Consider the following 18100-nt stretch of genomic DNA (forward strand, 5'->3'; position numbering starts at 1 on the left):
ATAGTTCTGATTGTAAGTTTTTTCAGAATGGAGCACTTCACATCAAACCACTCTAAATGACTGTTTATATCCTAATGATTTAATTCTGCAGAAGTTTTGAAAAATGCAATCCCCTTTAAGATGATACAATGAGCAACATATGTTGTCAGAGTCACTGATGTAGGGCTGAGCAATTTGGGCAAAATATGTAACTGACTTTTGTAACCAGTAATGCAACTGTGATTTAAATTGGAACTACTTTCTATAAAATGAGGCCTTTTTTGACCAAGAAGACCAACATATTGATGGTTTAAGGCTTGAATGCTTAACTTAGTATGCAAGGCAGCTGGTTAGTTGTGATTGTGTTGTCTTGTAACTGGTTTGGTTGCTTCTAATTTGTCTATCTTATGTACAGGTGGTTCACTGCCTTTATGTTTTTAGGTTAATCTCTTAAAATCCCAGCCTTATTACAGACTATGAGTAACTACAGGGACTTCAATGCAAACTGAATGAGCTGTTCTTTGGTTATGTAAATGTGCAATAAAACTGGGCTGTTGGGCCCTGACCGTTTAAGTAATTAATTGAAATTTCCACACTGAAAACTTAAGACAACATAGTTCTTGTAATTTGATAATTACAGGCATTTCAAAGTGAGGGTTAAATACATATAAGAATGATTAATCTTTCAGACTTACACTGTTGACTTTCAGTTTAATGTATGTCTGTCTCTGTCTCCCTCCCTCCCTCTCTCTCTCTTTCTCTCTCTCTCGTGAATCATGACATTGAGAGCAGGGTGTGGTGCACATTTTTTGGGGTGAAACAGAACAACATCCTCTGTGTGGCAAAATTATTAGACAATATTCCAGTATATTTTCCTGTCAAGCTGAAACTCTTCCCAGATGTCTGTGTAGGGTGGCTGCTATGACACAAGCTGCTCCGCCATGATGCAGTAAGACAGAAATCTGCACCAAGCGCCAAGCACTTTGGACTTTAAAGGTTGCTTTTAATTGGACGTAATGAGAACGGCATGATGAGATATTGCCAACAATTTGTGTCTCAAATATGTTCTTCTGAAAATGACTTAAACTCCCTCTGGCGTGGACTGGTACCATGCGGTGCATTAATTAGTATCTATAGGACAACATTAATTCATACTGGTCAAAGGAGTAGGCCAGTCTTTTCCATCTGTATGACACAATTGCAGCAAATGATTGATTACCACTGACAGTCATTTCTCTGTGCTTAGTAAAAGTATAGGAAAACCTGTTGACTCAAAGCACATTCATAATAGAAGCAAATAGAAAGGTGTTTGAGTGACTGCATATTAGCTTAAATGTGTTTAGACTTAATGTTTTTTCTGTTCTTTTACTTAGGGCAGGTGAACATGTCACAATTATTGTGGTAATTGGCTATATGCAGATAGAAAACACTGGAGTTCTCCTTTAAAGGTTAAACTCTTTATACTGTAGGCTTGTTATTAACCCTTAATACTTATTCCATAAATAGTGCAACTGATTTGGTAATAACTATGAAACCAAAAAAGTAATGTACACTACTGTGTATGAGTTTGGAATCACTTATCATGTTAATAATTTTGAGAATATATACAATGGTGGTATTAATACAATTAAGGATTAATTTAGGCTTAACTTGTTTATTTAATTACATTAGAAACAATATGTTAAATAACGATATTTATACATTTTTAAAGAAATATAAGGCATTCTGATGTTTCATTGTTGATCTTAGCTCAGTTTTGAGCTCAGATTTTATAATCTCATCATTTCTGGATATATTTAAAACTTCTTAAATGTTTACAGTTTCCTAAAAATAATTTGAAATATGTGAAGTTATAGAGGGTTAGCATCACATTAGATACATGGTATACAGGTGTTGGTAGCAAAATTTGTAATTATTCAAAACAGTGGTTCCAAACTAACCAAATGTTAGTGCAGGTACAAGACCAAGGAATTAAACTGTGTATCCACATATGTGTCTTTTTCGAGTTTAAGTGGTTAAAACTCCTGAAGTACAACATAGAGGTCTGAAAATGGCTTGGAATGAAAGGCAATTGAAGCATAAACACTGGCTAGAAGCTTGGTCATTACAGTCACTCTAGCCCATCTCAGTCTGAAGGGGTTTTTCATAACCGTGGTAAAGTGGGCATTAAATGGCCCACTTGGAGCCTGGCGTGGCCAGGAATGGACCACCCTGCGTCCAGTAGCATAGCTCGGGCCTTCCTACAGTACACCAGCCTACTGTGATTGATTGATTGGCTGTAATAAAGCAAGGTCTCTATAAGTCTGTGCTCTGGCATGTATGGAGAGTAGGCAGAACACAGTGTCCCAGGCCAGCGGTGCTGGAACACTCCAGATCATTCCCATGACACGTGTGGTCATTCGGCAAAAGCCTTCCGCCAGATGGAATAAGGTTCACATTAAGCTCAGAAGAGTAAGCCCAGTGTATGAGAGTGTGCGCGTGGGTGTGTGTGTGAGAGAGAAAGAGAGCATGGAGAGATGTGGTTTTGTGCTCTGTGTGATGTTTCATGTAATGTTTTGGTTTGGGGGTTAATGGTGCCAGTGCAGTTCCATTTCTTCCCATTGTGTTGTGTTGAGTTTTTTTAACCCCGAAACTTAGTCATGAACCCTCCTGCATACTCTCCAGCACTGGTGTCTTATTTGTCCAAACTCCCTAAAAAATGTTTTTCCTTTCTTCCCCTCAGCCTATCATTTATGAAGGTCAAGACAAGAATCCAGAGATGTGCCGAGTGCTGCTAACACATGAGATAATGTGCAGGTGAGACATACACGCACACTTGTCTTCTTTAAGGGGACCTGCACTACTGAGAAGTTTGAAATCACTGTTCATAAGTTTGGAATGACTGTTTTCAATAAAATATAAAACCAGTTTTCTTGTGGCTACATATATCAGACAGTTCTAATGATGCTGTCACTGAACAACTTCATAGGTTTCTAATAAGTTGTAGAAAGCTGTAAAAAACTTTTAGATGTATCCAGAACAATGAACAGTGCAATATCATATCATAGTATATAGTACTGTTCAAAAATCAGAGCTCACCATTCATTTATTTAAGTTATTCATTTTTCAGCATTAGAAAAAAAAAAAACTAAACAACTAAGTATGATGTAAGTTTATTTACAACAGCTTCTATTCTATTTGGAACTTGCTTTCAGTGTTAAAGAAAACTGCAATTTTATAAATATTTTTATAATTTTTATATAAATATTTTTCTTCACTTCCAAAGTTCAGTCTGAAGTTAGCTGCATTTTGTGCTATAACACATATAATCCCAAACACATTCAGTGATGCTGAAGTCTGGACTAAGGTGGCCAATTTCTCAGCTTAATTTTTTTGACAGCTACCCATCCTTACAGAGGTGTGTAAGAATCAACAGAGAAAGCTGTGGATTTTTTCAAATCTGAAACAAGAGCTTTACAATTTCTTCTCTCTCAAAGATGAAAGTTTCAAGTACTGTTTATCCGATGGTGAGCATTTTAGTAGTACTACCAGGTCTTTCCGAGTTGTTAGGAATCCCATTTTTTTCTGTATTTTTAAATCATTTTTAACTCCTGCTTTCCACTTATTTTCCCTTAACAGTTTTGTAAATTATTAATTAATTATTATTATTAAAAGTGATTCAAATTTTTTAAACAGTAGTCTACATTTACATCTAAACACACACACACACACACACACACACACACACACACACACACACACACACACACACACACACACACACATCCTCTCTCTCTTTCACACTCTCTCCATCACCATTACACAATCAAGCTCTTGAACCTGTGGGCTTTGCTTTGGCTTGCCTGAGCGTTTGGCACTGCCTTGGGACTCTGGAGCCAGTGTTAGTGTTGGTCTGTGCTGCTGGAACTCTCTCTCTCTGCCCCCCTCTCTCTCTCGCTCTCTCTCACTTCTGTGCACTGTGGCTCCACTGCCACACACTGGACTCACTGCTCAGTGGGAGAAAGCTGGAGAGCCAAACAAACCACACAGACTGAAGCAGCATGTCCTTCATGTAAGCATGGCTTTAGTTAGACTCAATTACAGATCATCAGATAAGCTCAAACTACTGCAATTTTGCAAATTTATATTTTTATTCAGCAACTTTAGTTAGTGTACATTATACATTAAGGCATATAAAGATAAGGAAAATAAAGTTGCACCCTCTTTCCCGAGAGACAATGTATTTTGAGGTAGCCTTTAACTTCAGATACACTATCACATGAGATGTTCTGATCATTTATCATGAATCTAAACTTGGCCAGATAAAGGCTGGGTAGCCTGTTTCCTATCAGCAGAATCTGACAGGCCTCTCTTCCCAGGCAGCATTTAGAACTTCCTCTTCATCAAAGACACAGTTCCATCTCAGAAGACAACAAAATGCCAGCCGCAGATGCTAATTTTGGAGGCCTCGTGTTTTAGCATTTCACTGATGGGCATGCTTATTTTTTTCCTGTTGTGCAATGAAATAAGTGATGCCTTGACTGTTTCACATGAATAAAGCTATTTACTATTTCCACATGAATGAAACATTAAATATTACATCAACACAGCTATTGCCCAAAAGTGAGTAGACTGAAAGACAACATTCTGTTGATGTAATACATTTTATTCATGTGGAAATGATGCATATGCTTGAATCAAGTACATTTAATGCATCACCTCTTTTCAGTGAGGGGAAAAAAATACCTGAGAAAAGTACATTTTGCGAGTCACCTCTAGAATGAGGAATGGGGCAAGAAAGGAGGATGAGAAATGGAGGGAGAATACACCTTCATACAGGCAAGTCTATAGATGCAGTATCTCCTCTCTCTCTATCCAGGTCATCCTCTCTCTGCTCTGGGAGGAGAGCGAGGGGAGAGAAAGCCATGCACCTTTAATTAAAATCAAAAGATGAATTCCTTGCGCTTAAAACTGGGTTGTGGAGATAGGCTCTCATCTATTTCAGGCCAAAGAGAGGAGCATTTGAACAGTTTTACTCCTAAAAATATCCCACTGATGCTTGGTTAATTAGGACAAGGAAAAACTCATTACTCAATAAGAATCTTCTTGTTATTCTGCCGTTAATGAATGCAGTTTGCGTTGAGTTTTGACAATGAAATATGTGCAGGCGTGCAGGAGCCCACACTCTTTCCCTCTTTCTCTCCCCTTTCTCTCTCTGTCTGACTGTAACACACACACACACACACACACACACACACACACACACCCACACACACACACATATATATATATATATATATATATATATAATATATATATCACAATCAGAGACTGTCATTTATTTGTTTCATTTATAGCCAAAACGTCCATTAAGCACTAGTTATTGCCCAGAAGCCTCAACTAAATATAATATCACATTTTTCTGTGTTTACTGTGTTCACCTTTTGCTTTTAGTGAGTGGTTTTTCTGTGAGTGGTTGTAGAAACTCTTATACGCCCATTTTGGAACTCCTGACAAATTAAGAACTTCTGGTTAATGGCTGTTTTGATTGGAAATTAAATAAAAGGAAGGGTGTTCTCTGACTTCTGCACATCACTCTGTGCATATACACACATACATGTCATTAGTTTCTTTTCTTTTTTCTGAGAACAGCTACATGCAATAAAGTGTAATGCTGACAAAATACCATATGGTTTGTCAAAAGTCTCTAGGTTTGACCAGAGACTTTCATTTAAAATAGCACATATCTAAAGCTTGCAACACAGTCCAGGTAGGGGACAGTCCATAAGGTCCAGCAAGCATGTGTTGGAAGCATGGAGGCACACACACGGATACGCACACACACATACACCAGGCCTCCTCATTTGTCTCTATTGGGTTCCACTCCAAAGAGTGTCTCTAAAGAAGCCAGAAAGGAAGAGAGACAGTTGTAGGATGACAAAATGTGTAAACAGCCTCCTCCCCTTATGTTTCTGTCTCTTCCTCTCTCTTTCTCTCTCTCTCTGTTTCTCTCTCACTCTCTCTGTCTCTCTCTCTCTCTCTCTCTCTCTCTCTCTCTCTCTCTCCCTCTCTCTCTCCCTCTGCTCCGTCTGCTGCTGGCCTCCTCTGCTGAGCCTGCAGTGCAATAGAGGTGCAATTACCAGTCTGCGATTAGACTGTTCTTCATTAATCAGGCCTGTTAATTGCCGCACGCGTTTGCCATTAGCCATATGGCGCTGCGCGGTGTGGGACAGAGGCGCAGCGCCTTTTCCCATCCAACACCACTGACAAGCAAAACAAGAAACGATCACTCAAAAGCAACAGTGCAATCTTTACGACAGAGCACCACGTTCTTCACATGGGAAGACTGATTGATGAACATTCGTTGGGATCTGCTTTGCTTTTTTGCAGTGCGACGATCTTTGTGGACTAGTCTACACTGTCAAAAATAAAGGTTCCTAAATGGCTCTTAGCTTGGATGTACTTTTCATAGAAAAATCATTCATGGGTATAGAATCTTTACATTATATTACACTCGTACCTTATATTTACAAAAATTGGTTCTTTAAAGAGGTATCTATTGAACGGTTCTTTAGGCAACCAAAGGCAGTTCTTTTGTAGCATTGCTTCAAAGAACCCTTTTTTGGCACCATCAGTGAACTACATGCAAGCCTGGTGGTCACAATCAGAGAGATCCATTGTTTTTTTTGTTGTTTTTTTGGGAGGCATTTGCAGAGCAAGTGGAGGGCACTCGTGCAGTAATAGATCTAAGTGCAGGTTTTTGGGGTGGTTCAGCTTTAATGGCATCAGCAGAGGGCCACATCCTGGTAATTATGCGGCGCAATTTAGATTTAATTTCTTCAAATGCCGCAGCAGGAGGAAACACTTGAGATTAAAGATACGGCACGCGGGGGTCCACTGGGAAGGAGCGCAGAGAAAAAAAAATCCAACAAACAAAGCTGCAGCATGCGTGGACTAATTAGCATACTTTTTTGTGGAGGCGGGTTTGGGGGGTCCAGTGTGGTACTTTGGTGGAGTGGGTGTGGGGAGGGGGCGGTGCTGATTTGGGCTCCCATGGGTGCTGGCTGATGATTGGATTATTTGGATGGTGGAAAGTCGCATCAGTCTGTGCCCACCTCTTCCCTACCCCATTCTCTCTTTTCCCAGCATGCTTTGCTTCAGTGATCCAGGGGGACCTCGGTGTGACCCAGTTCTGAGAGAACAGCGCTAAATACATGAGTGCACTCAGAGGAGAAGGGGAGAGAGAGAAAGAGAAGGGTATGTGGAGGGAGGGAAAGAGAAAGCGAGGGAACGCGGTCAGAAAAGTGTAACAGTAGGACGCAAAGTGGAACCAGCTCCACTGATGACTCTAAACTGGCCCAAAGAGACTCACAGCCTCAGCAGTGATTACAGTGCAGAAGTCTTAGCACGAACAAAGAAAAATGTTTAAAATTAGTGAGTGGGCTTTCGCTTGGAATACTAATATATAACAGAATTACTATAGGTAAGCATTAACCCCTTAAACCTTGCTCACAATGTTGTTTGTACAGTGTCATAGAAGAACCTTAAAGGATTGTGTTTGAAAAACTTTGTGGCTTTGTGACATTGTGGCTGCACGATTACTTTTTTAGATGGCAACACTGGTGTTGCACCAAAATGTGTGCTGTTCAAAAATCAGAGAGGGAAATCTGTAGATAATTCATGAGTAATTGAGGGTGTCTCGGATGAGCTAATGAGCTAAAACTACAGTTAATGAGTACAACACTAGATGCTGATGAAGATTCTTCTTCTTACAAGTGTTTTTTTTACCTTTTATGTGAACAAGAGATTAGGTGAACACTGTTTCTAGACCTAGTGAACAGCAGCTAGAGTAGGTAGCCTAGTTAGTGAAAAAGCCAAGCTATCTCAACCTTCTCATGCATATCCTTTTTTCTTGTGTATTTTCTTTGTCTTCATATAATGAAGCATAACAAATACCTGAGTAGTGATACCTGAGTTTACCAAATAATTCATAATAGTTATTGAAAATAAGTCTCAATTATAAGCCTAAATGTGCTCAGGTGGACCAAAAGTCCATTCTGTTGTTACTATTATAACTTTATAATGCGCGTTTGTTTGACATGTAACAGTTAACGGACGCATGGACTTGCTGTGTGAATGAGGAAGAGTTGGAGGTCCTGGAGGCCAGTCCGGGTCAGACCAGGACTGCATTATCAGAGTCATCAGGCCTATACTCCTTCTCTCATGCACTGTTTGGGACTCACAATACTGCTGCTATCGTATGACGCCTCTGGTGCCCCTTTCTCTCTCTCTAGCCCCTCTGCCATCTGTGTGGGGAAATGTGAGCTCTCTGCCCCACCTGCTGCTCCACACAAATCCCCACCCACCAAGAACACAGAAAGACCCTTCACCACACTCTTCCACCATTACTCCTTTCTCTCTCTCTCTCTCTCTCTCTCTCTCTCTCTCTCCCTCTTCATCTCTCTCTCCATCTCACTCTTTCTCTCTCTGTTTCTGTTTAGTATCACATGCAAATACATTGATACTCGCTCCAGGGCTGTTTGAATAGCGGGCACTCATGTGTCTCTTAGGCCATGTTCACACCACAAGGCTTTAGATCTTAATTTCAGTTTTTTGCTCAGATCTGATCTGTCTTGGTGGTTCACGTTTATGTATGTAAGTGACCCTTCGTGCCATATAACATGACTCTACCCTGAAAGAATCCAGATACACTCATTTTATCATGACCTGTCATTAGCTACTTCTGACACACTGCCCATAGTGGAAGATGACCTCAATGACACAGTCATATACAACAGTTTGGCCGACCCTGGTCAGTGTATGTTTTATGACAATAAGTGCACATCTACAGAGAACACACGTCTACAAATTTTAATGCACAAGTACTGTTAATGTGCCAAACTTATTTTTACTTAAAACAACGCAAATAATTTAATTGGAGGCATTGAAATTTTTGCATATCCCATATGACACTGCATTATGTGTATTCTGTGTTGACTGCACTGCATTACATGTTGGTAAAGTTTAAGTAGAAAAACAAATATCTCCTTTTTGTGTAGATATGTACATGCATATTAGCTAAAACAGCCAGAAAACACACCTTTGGTGTGGTAAACAAGGCAAGGTATTTTTGTCAGATTTTACCATTTTACCATCTCAGCTTGGCTGTCAGCCTTGGGTTTATAGGTCTGTCCTCACATAAGTAGGAAGGATGTTGGTCTTGTATGACAGGAACTTATTGCTTTGGGGTGTTGCTAAGTGGATGGACATTCTTGTAAGGACTTTGATAATGAAAAATGGTACTGCAGGTATGATTTGTCCCCCAAGTTGGAAACAATGTAAGTGTTCTCACAAAATTATGAAAGTGATGTCCATTTGTATACCTTAAGTAAAGGCAGTTTTGTACATTTTCATAACTTGCCTTAAAAAGATAAAATAATAAGTGTAGAGTCAAGACATGACTTGAAACTTGAAATAAAAAACACTTAAAACAAAGAATTCCCATGGAATTTAGTACGCTCATTACCTCCTGGGCTAAAAGTATTGAAAACATGCCCTTAACAGCACCACGCCAGTTACAGTGTTTTTAATTAAAAAAAAATATGGTAACTTTTTCTCTGAGAGTTCACACTGTATATTCTTAAGTACACTGTAAACAATGTTTTATAAAAAAATCTGTATGTGGTAACAAGCAATTTAATTGCTTTTATGCAAGTCAAACACGCTTTGATTGAAACAAAGCATAGTAAAATTACAGTTTAGATAAAAGCAGTATTCAATTCAAATCTCAAAAATACTTGCCTGTTCTACTTTTTACAGTATGTTTCCAAACACACCACAAAATCATCAGTAGGGCACATTTCCATTCTCTTTATGGCCTCATGGCCACTGACTATGAATCAGACTCCTGATCAAATAATTTTTAAATCCTTATAAATACATAATTTGTTTTCAAGGTGATAGTAAGTACACATCCTCTACAAAGGACACATTTATATACATTTTATTGCACAATTAGTTAATTAGTTAGCTGAATTTAACAAACTTGAAAGAAAAATGAAACATAAAGTGTGGCCTGTGCAAAAGTTATGTAACATATATTATGGCATGTTCTGTTTTTGCTGATATCTTACACTCCAAAGTAGAAAGACAAAGAAATTGTGCACTGTAAAGGATGTGTTAACTTATTTTCTCTTAGAAAATCGTCAAAACATGATCTCACCAGGTGTATTTTAGCTAGGAGATATCCTATAGTATTTATAATATAGGATAGTAGTTCAAATTTAAAAAGATCAGATTTTAGTGTTCACGCAACTCTTCAAAACAAATCATTAGTCACATTAAAGTAAAAAATGTCTCTTCCTGATTCATCATGTGCTCTCTCCCTCCATCCATTTCATTTCTCCCACCTGTTTAATGCTTCAGCCTGCTGTTAGCAGTAATGATGAGCCAGTTTGTAAGGAGAGACTATGTTTTATGAAATGTGTGCATTGTACAGACGCAAAGCTTGCCCTGTAATTTCTACCTCTGGGCTGGGCTTTGGGTCAGTCCAGGCATATGTACAGCAGCACCTGTGTTAACCCTTGCACATCTTTCTTGTTCCCTTTCTTGTTCTATCTCTCTTGTCCCCCTCCCTCTTCTCAGCCGCTGCTGTGACAAGAAGAGTTGTGGCAACCGTAACGAAACACCCTCCGACCCCGTCATCATAGACAGGTAAGAGGCAGATTAACATTTGCTGTGCGTGTGTAACATATGTTAGTGACATAACTGCTGTTCTTGTAATAGTAGTGCTTGGTCAGCCTTGCTTGGGACCATTAAAAATAAAAATGCAGTAAATTTACTTGATGTAACCATATCCAGCATTTTCACATATAATGTACAGTACTGTGACCACCACCATTCATTTAACTTCCAGTTGCTATAAAGTACAAGATATTAATTTTTTTCAAGATTTATCATCAGAAGATAAATTACACACACACACACACACACACACACACACACACACACACACACACACACACACACACATATATATATATATATATATATATATATATATATATATATATATATATATATACCTAGTTGTACCTATTTGTCTGTAAATTAAATTTGAATGAAAAGTCATGTCTGACCTTTGCACAGCACTGCACTGTAGAATAAAATATATTACATCAACACAGTTATTATCAAAAGTAAGGAAGCTAAAAGAATATGTTGTATTGCTGTGAGATATTTTATTCATGTGCAAATGTTTAATCAAGTAAATTTGATGCATTACTGCTTTTCAGCACTGTGGCTGTGTTGATGAGTATACTATAGTTTGTCCGTGGGTGTGGATGTTTAGATGTTCAGATGCTCCAAGATAAAGGAGCTCCATCTGTCTGTGGAGAAGATAAAGCCAATGTTCTCTTTAGTGTACCGCCACTTCAGATGGAGCTGAAGTGCTCTGAAGAATCTGTCGGATTTATTCATGCAAGCAATTTTTACTGTTTATGAGTGAGACGTGCTTACACCGACAGAAGTAGCAGTGAGCTGTAGTAGCACAGTGAAGCCCTTATGGCCACTGAACACATGCTTTGAGACTTTCACTCTCTTTCTCTGCTGCTTTTTGCAGAAAGCATCCACCAATCAAAGGCAGCAGTTCAAAGTGTTCAGCAGTAGTAGAAAAGGCACAGAAAAAAGTGTCTTTTGATTTGTGTGGTAGAAAGAGGCGTTTGTTTACAGAAGAGTTAAGAGTTGCTGTTGTGAGTGTTACACTCTGTGGTGAAAATAAAACGAGTGGCGGGGATGAACTAAGTGCGCTAGAGGCCTCTACGTGCAGTGATGTGTGTCTCCTGTTCATGCTTTTTTTATTTTTCATGTTCAGAAAAAAGGTGAAAATACAGACAACATAATCAATTGTGGATTTTTCTGCGGAGGATTTGAAAGTGGCTGTTTACGAAAGGAATGTTGTGATGGAGAAGTTTTTGGAGTTGAAGTTAAGGACAGATGTTTATATGGGGGTACATTGTGTTTGTATGTGTGTGTGAAAGTGTTAATGAATCACTGACCTGTGCTATCAGATGAACACAGCTGTTGTAGGTTCTGTCAGCAGCAGTTTATGTGTGTGAAGGCAGTTCTACCTGGCTGCCGTGTGTGTGTGTGTGTGTGGGGGGGGGGGGGGGGGTGAGCTTGTTTCTGCTTCACTGGACCAGAACGCTTCACAGCTCTCAGAGACAGCTGCACCCCCACTATGCCACGTGGCCTTACCTCCACCCAACACAAACTCACTCTGCCCATCACTAACCTATTTTCTTAACCCTTTAATCTCTAATTTAAGTGATTCATCTTTAAAGCTCACTTAAAGCTCATTATTCAGTAGAGTTATGACAAATACCCATGCTCCACCTACAATTTCTTTTGTGGGAACTATTGCTAAGTTTGATAAACATTACAGAGCATCAACAAAAATCCTGTTCAGGTTGAACTTTGCATAATGTTAATATTCCAGTTTAAAATGCTAAGCTACCAGCCTCCGAAGAGTTGCAACCATATTTGCATTGGCCTTGTTGTCAAGAGATCATGAATTTGATGCCACATCTATCTGTGCCTAGGAGTTCAAGAGAGTATAATTGGGTTTGTTCTCTCTGAGGGGTAGTATGGCGTCCTTCTCCCATACTGCCTGGGAGTGTTCAGCGTTCTCCAACATGTAGAGCTGTCCAGTAACGTTGCATCTTCAAAACGATGCAGAGGTTACCTTCACAGCATTCTGTAATGAGCAGACCTAACTATTTGATGGAATTGGCAATTAAAATGGGGAGAGTTCTGTAAATGTCCAAAAAAAGACTACAACTTAAAACAGTGTATTTTAATGTCATTCACACAGAGTAACAGAGACCTAATTAAAATGTGTAAATAACTTGGCAATTGAGGAGAACACTGGGTAAAATAAACCAAATAGTATATATATATATATATATACACACATAAAACATGTGTAGGTAAGTTGAAGCGCGGGCTTTTCAACAGGTCCATAGAGCTGAAGGGGTTAAGTGTGTTTCTTATTCTCTTCTTCTGTTGTACTGCTGGTAAAAAGGACGATCTAAAATGCTCTCTGTATGAAATGCTCTTTCTAGTCTTTTGCTGTAGTTGGTGAGAATTGTAGGTCTGTGCTCAGGCAGAGCTCTTTGGTATGGGAGTGGAGGTGTGTGTGTGTGTGTGTGTGTGTGTGTGTGTGTGTGGATTTCCCAGCTGTGCTCTGGTCTAACTTGGTCGCCCCTGGTCTCAGGTGTGAGGGCATCATTAATTGACGGTGAGAGAGAAAAAGGAATTAAACAACAGTTTCCCTCCTCCATCACGTGGCTCTCCAGGACAGGAAAATAGGTCATGTGAAAAGAGAGAGGGAGGAAGAGAGGGAGAAGGAAATGATAAAAACAGAGTTTACTGGCGCTCTCATTTTTGACTAATATTTTCTTGGCAGTGTTGAAAATTTTGGGGTTCCCAACAAACAAGATGCACTCTGGAACAGAATCAATTACACACACACACACACACACATACACACACACACACACACACACACGCACACACAAATGCATCAAAAATATGATTTCAAGCTTCTGTCTCCCCTTGAAGTTCTTTAGTTGAATAAATAAGAGCTCATTAGCGTGCTCTTGTTTCAAAGAGCTGATTAGGTTTTACAGCAGTAATTAGCCAGACTAGCGCTAATTCCTCTGGAAGAGTAATGAGAGTGATTTCCTAATTAGGTTCCTCTCATAAGACACCGCAACAGGCCGCTCCAGCAAAACCGGAGGAATGTCGGAAAAATAAAGCCAACTAACGATGCCTTATTAGATTGTTAAAAGAACAAATCTTACCCTCACTGTGGTGGAGGATCTAGGCTAGTTTAAAGCTGAAGTGGTATTGTCTTTTTTGTTTTTTTATTTATTAATTTTTTAATAAGGCACATGTTTTATTGTAAGGGAGAATGCATACCTTCAGTAATAATACACATACAGAAATGAGAGAAAGACAGAGAGAGAGAGAGAGATAGAGAGATACAGAGAGAAATATAGAGTGAGGAAGAAAAAGCAAGGGAGATAAAGAAGAGGGATGGAGAGAAATAGAGAATTAGATATACAGAAGGGAGAGCGAGAGAGCAAACCAGACAGAGAGAGAAAGACAAGAGAAAATGAGAGAGAAAAAAGAGATATAGAAGAAAGTAAAAGAGAGATGAAAGGAAGACAGAGACAGAAGAGTGTGAGTAAAAAAAGATACAGAGGAGAGTAAGGGAGTAAAAAAGATAAACAAAAAAGTGATACAAAAGAGATACTCTTATTCGAGAGTGTAAGAGAAAGAGATGAGAAAGTGAGAGTAAAGGAGGTATAAAAAGAGAAGATATAGTGAAGAGAAATACAAGAGAATGTGAGAGTTAAAAGCTAAAGAGAGAAATATAGGAGAGAGAGAGAGAGAGAGAAAGAGAGAGAGCGAGAGAGAGAGCCAAAGAGAGAGAGAGAGAGAGAGAGAGAGAGACTATCCATTCTTACAGTACATGACTGGTCCTCCTTCACTGTCCATGTCTTCCTTTCTCTTGCCTCCAGAGCCCTTTTAATGCCCCAGTAAGATTATTTCAAATACTTTAATCTGCTCCCATTGACACGGACACAAAGGCCACTGACATCTAATAGCAGCCCTTTAGCTCTCCTTTTGACTGCCTCCTGTTTCATCTCTATCAGAATCCTCTCTCTCTCTCTCTCTCTCTCTCTCTCTCTCTTTCTCTGTGGTGTAAGTAACAGAAGCTCAGTAAGCCGTACAGTAGCGGGTAGAGCCGTTGTTCTATCTCCCTGGGAACAGGGTGGCCGATGCCTTCATCGCCATGGATACACCCAAACAGTGATTTTGGAATCTGGGGGAGTCCAGAGTTCCCGCGCTGACCGTGGGAGTCCGGCAGCTCATGACCTTCGACCCTTACTGGTGGGCCTCGTTTTTTGATGATACATGTAACATCTGGATTTGCGCAGCAGGAGCAAATGGGACATTTTTGGAGATGAATGTGAAGCCCACATCAGAAAAGTGGGTCATTGTGTCCCCCCAAACCCCCACCCCATCCCCCATCTAAATATTTTATGGACGTCCTTGGCTGCTGCCCTGTGCTGTTACTCTGTGATGCTGGCCACAAGTGACCTGCAAGAAAAAGACCTTCTGTTTCAATAAAAGTAGAACAGGAAGTGATGTCATGTGTTCCTTCTCAGATTCACTTTGATCCTTTTTTGTCCAGGAAATCTTAGAGTGTGACTCTGTGGTGAATAACACTAAACACACAACTGTTTTATAACCTCTGCTATAAATATTTACCCACTATAGTTACAATAAAAATATGCTTACAGGCTTCTTTGTTGATAATTCTAAAATACATTTATGTAACATGATTTAATTCCTAGTCATTTTTTATATTTTTATACTTTTTTTTATATTTGTTAAATTTTGTCCCTATGCTGGTCTTTACCAGTTTCTGCTCACCAGCTTGGTCTCCACCTACCACACAGTGTTACGAAGCTAGGAGGGTGAATGCTAGCATGTGAGTCTTATAAAACACCTCTGCATCTTTTCACACTGCTGCTAATGCAACGTCATCAGACAGCTCAGCGTGCTAGAAGAAGAAAGCTACAAGTCAGCTAACAACCGCACACCTTTCTTAGCATCATGTGAGTGATGAGGGATGGAGGGAAGGTGAGCCATCCTACCCCCCCAGAGAGAGTGAGGCTATTTGTACTGTCTTTCTACTCCCAGTTATGAATGCCTGTGTCATCATTGGGTTTTTCTGTTGGCCCTTTCTGTTGTGAAAGTTCATGGACTGTGACAAGTGGTTAGCTTGTCAAATTGTGCAAAGAAACAAAACCAACAAATAACTATGACATTGATGATGCCATTTCCCTCCGGGATCAATACAATTCTTTCTTTCTTTCTTTCTTTCTTTCTTTCTTTCTTTCTTTCTTTCTATCTATATATCTATCTATGACATATTAAAGCAGAAGAAATTGGAGAGGGGAAATGGGGGAGCAAAGAATAGAGAGAGAGACAGAGAGAGAGAGAAAGTGATAGAGAGGGGGGGAGTGAAAGGATTACATTAGTGGATTAGCTGGATCGGTTGCAGTGAGCCATTCTCTCCATCAGAGGGGAGAGAGCGATCTTAACTGGTTGAAGCAGCCATTGTTGGAGTAATCCTGTCCGGGCTGCAGCCCCATTGTGAGACAATTAAAGGCTGTGAGAGTGTGGAGAGCACTGTGTGTGTGTGTGTGTGTGTGTGTGTGTGTATGGCAGTGAGGATGAAAGTGAATGTGTGTTTTATACAGTGAGAGAGGATGTTTAAATTTGTGTCAGTGTTGATGTTAATGTCTTGTCTGAGAGAGATGGAGACGTAGGAGGGGAGTGTTTGACTTGCAGAAGAAAGGAAAGTGTGTTTTAAGGCAGCATTAAATATGTGTGTGTGTGTGTGTGTGTGTTTGTGTGTATGTATGTTAGACTGAAAGCTTTGTGTGTGTGCATGACTCTTCAGGCTGGGCTGTCATAGCTGCTGAAAGGTGACATGCTCCGGTGCAGTGACAACACCTTCTCCTGGAGTGTGTGTGTGTGTGTGTGTGTGTGTGTGTGTGTGTGTGTGTGTGTGTGTGTGTGTGTGTATGTGTGTGTGGCCTACTTAAGCCCAAGCAGTGAAGTGATAATAAAAGGCCAACCTCTGCCTTTCCAAGTTAATATAGGGTTAACGATATGCAGTTCACTGTCAACAATCCTATCATCCGCCTGAATGGTTTCTAAAGAGGTGCATGCAGTCCACTCACCCGCACCACTGTGTTCCACTGACAACTCTACCTCTCTCTCTCCTCTCACTGTCTCCCTCAATCTCTCTCTCGCTCTTTCTCTTTCTCTCTCCCTTTCTCTTTCTCTTTCTCTCTCTCTCTCCCTCTCTCAAAAGCTTGTAATGTACAGGAGAAGAAAATGTTTGTGTCTTCTAATGTTAGTTAATAAAACACAATTTCACACACACAAACACGCACTCTAGTCCACTTTGGCAGTAAGAGGCGACAGGTTATCCTCTGAGCTCTGCTTGGGGTTAAGGCCTGCAGGCTGAAGCGGTTGGCAGGCAGTGTCCCACTCTGTGTTTGGAGATAAGAGTCACTGCTCATGCCCATCTTCATCAGATCAGTTTAAAAGGGGACTGACCCCCAGCTTGACAAATGAGCCACTTAGAGCTGATTTACTTCATGAATGTGTATGTGTGCAGTTAAACCACACTGCACATCAAAAAAGTACCAGTAATGTTTTCAGGTTTTCAAAGTAATCAGTATTTTAAGTATGTATTTTAGGAACAAGAATAACTTGTAAAAATCAAACTAATATATTGTAATTATCTGTTAACAGTCATCTTCGGTCAAGTTATCTTATCTGCATCAGTGTTTAATCGGCGCTTTTGAAATATGAGAAGTTCAAACATTCAAGTTTAAGTTTTGAAGTCATCCCAATATATATATATATATATCCTGTAGAGAATGTAATCATTTATTTTCATTTAGAAAATAAACATAACATGTAATTTGACCAGGAGTAATTAAACTTTTGCACACAAATATAAATAAGTATATATGACACATTACCCCACATCCTGGCATGGTATAAAAACATTTTGTATGTCTGTGTCCTTGACCGAGAAACAGAGAAAGAGGGAAGATAGATAGGGAGAGAAAGAGAGAGAGAGAGAGAGAGAGAGAGAAAGAGAGTTACAAATAAAGAGTTAATCTTTTTGCTGTTTCATATCTTGCACATCCCAGCAGCTATGTGCTCTCGCAGTGCTTCAAGAAGCAGGTGTGTGTGTGTGTGCGTGCGTGTGTGTGTGTTTTGTGGAGCAGAGCGGTGTTGATGAATGCCATTTCCTGGCGAGTGTGTGTGTGTGTGGAGTGAAGAATGTTAGACAGGAAGTGCTCCTCCCAGAGACGCTGATGTCACTGTGAGCTTCACAGTAACTTCCTGTCAAGATCAGAGTGGCAGAAAAACTCTTCTTTCTCACCTTCTCTCACACTCCCTCAATTTTCTCCTGTAAATAGAACAATCTCTTGTGTTTATGCACTCTTCATCTTTAAGTGTACCACTGGTGAGTACTGGT

At 39.8% G+C, this 18100-nt stretch overlaps 1 protein-coding gene across 8 annotated transcripts in view; it reads left to right on the forward strand.

Moving 5' to 3' along the window:
* The window catches only part of ebf1a (EBF transcription factor 1a), a 158740-nt gene that overhangs the window by 12620 nt on the left and 128020 nt on the right, over positions 1-18100 (forward strand). For all 8 annotated transcript variants that reach the window (XM_037540614.1, XM_037540615.1, XM_037540616.1 and 5 more), the window contains exons 5-6: positions 2702-2775; positions 10603-10671. In XM_037540614.1, the coding sequence (XP_037396511.1) occupies positions 2702-2775; positions 10603-10671 (143 nt within the window). The remainder of the gene's footprint in view (positions 1-2701; positions 2776-10602; positions 10672-18100) is intronic.

The sequence above is a fragment of the Pygocentrus nattereri genome, chromosome 8 (genome assembly GCF_015220715.1).
Source record: "Pygocentrus nattereri isolate fPygNat1 chromosome 8, fPygNat1.pri, whole genome shotgun sequence".
NCBI lineage: Eukaryota > Metazoa > Chordata > Actinopteri > Characiformes > Serrasalmidae > Pygocentrus > Pygocentrus nattereri.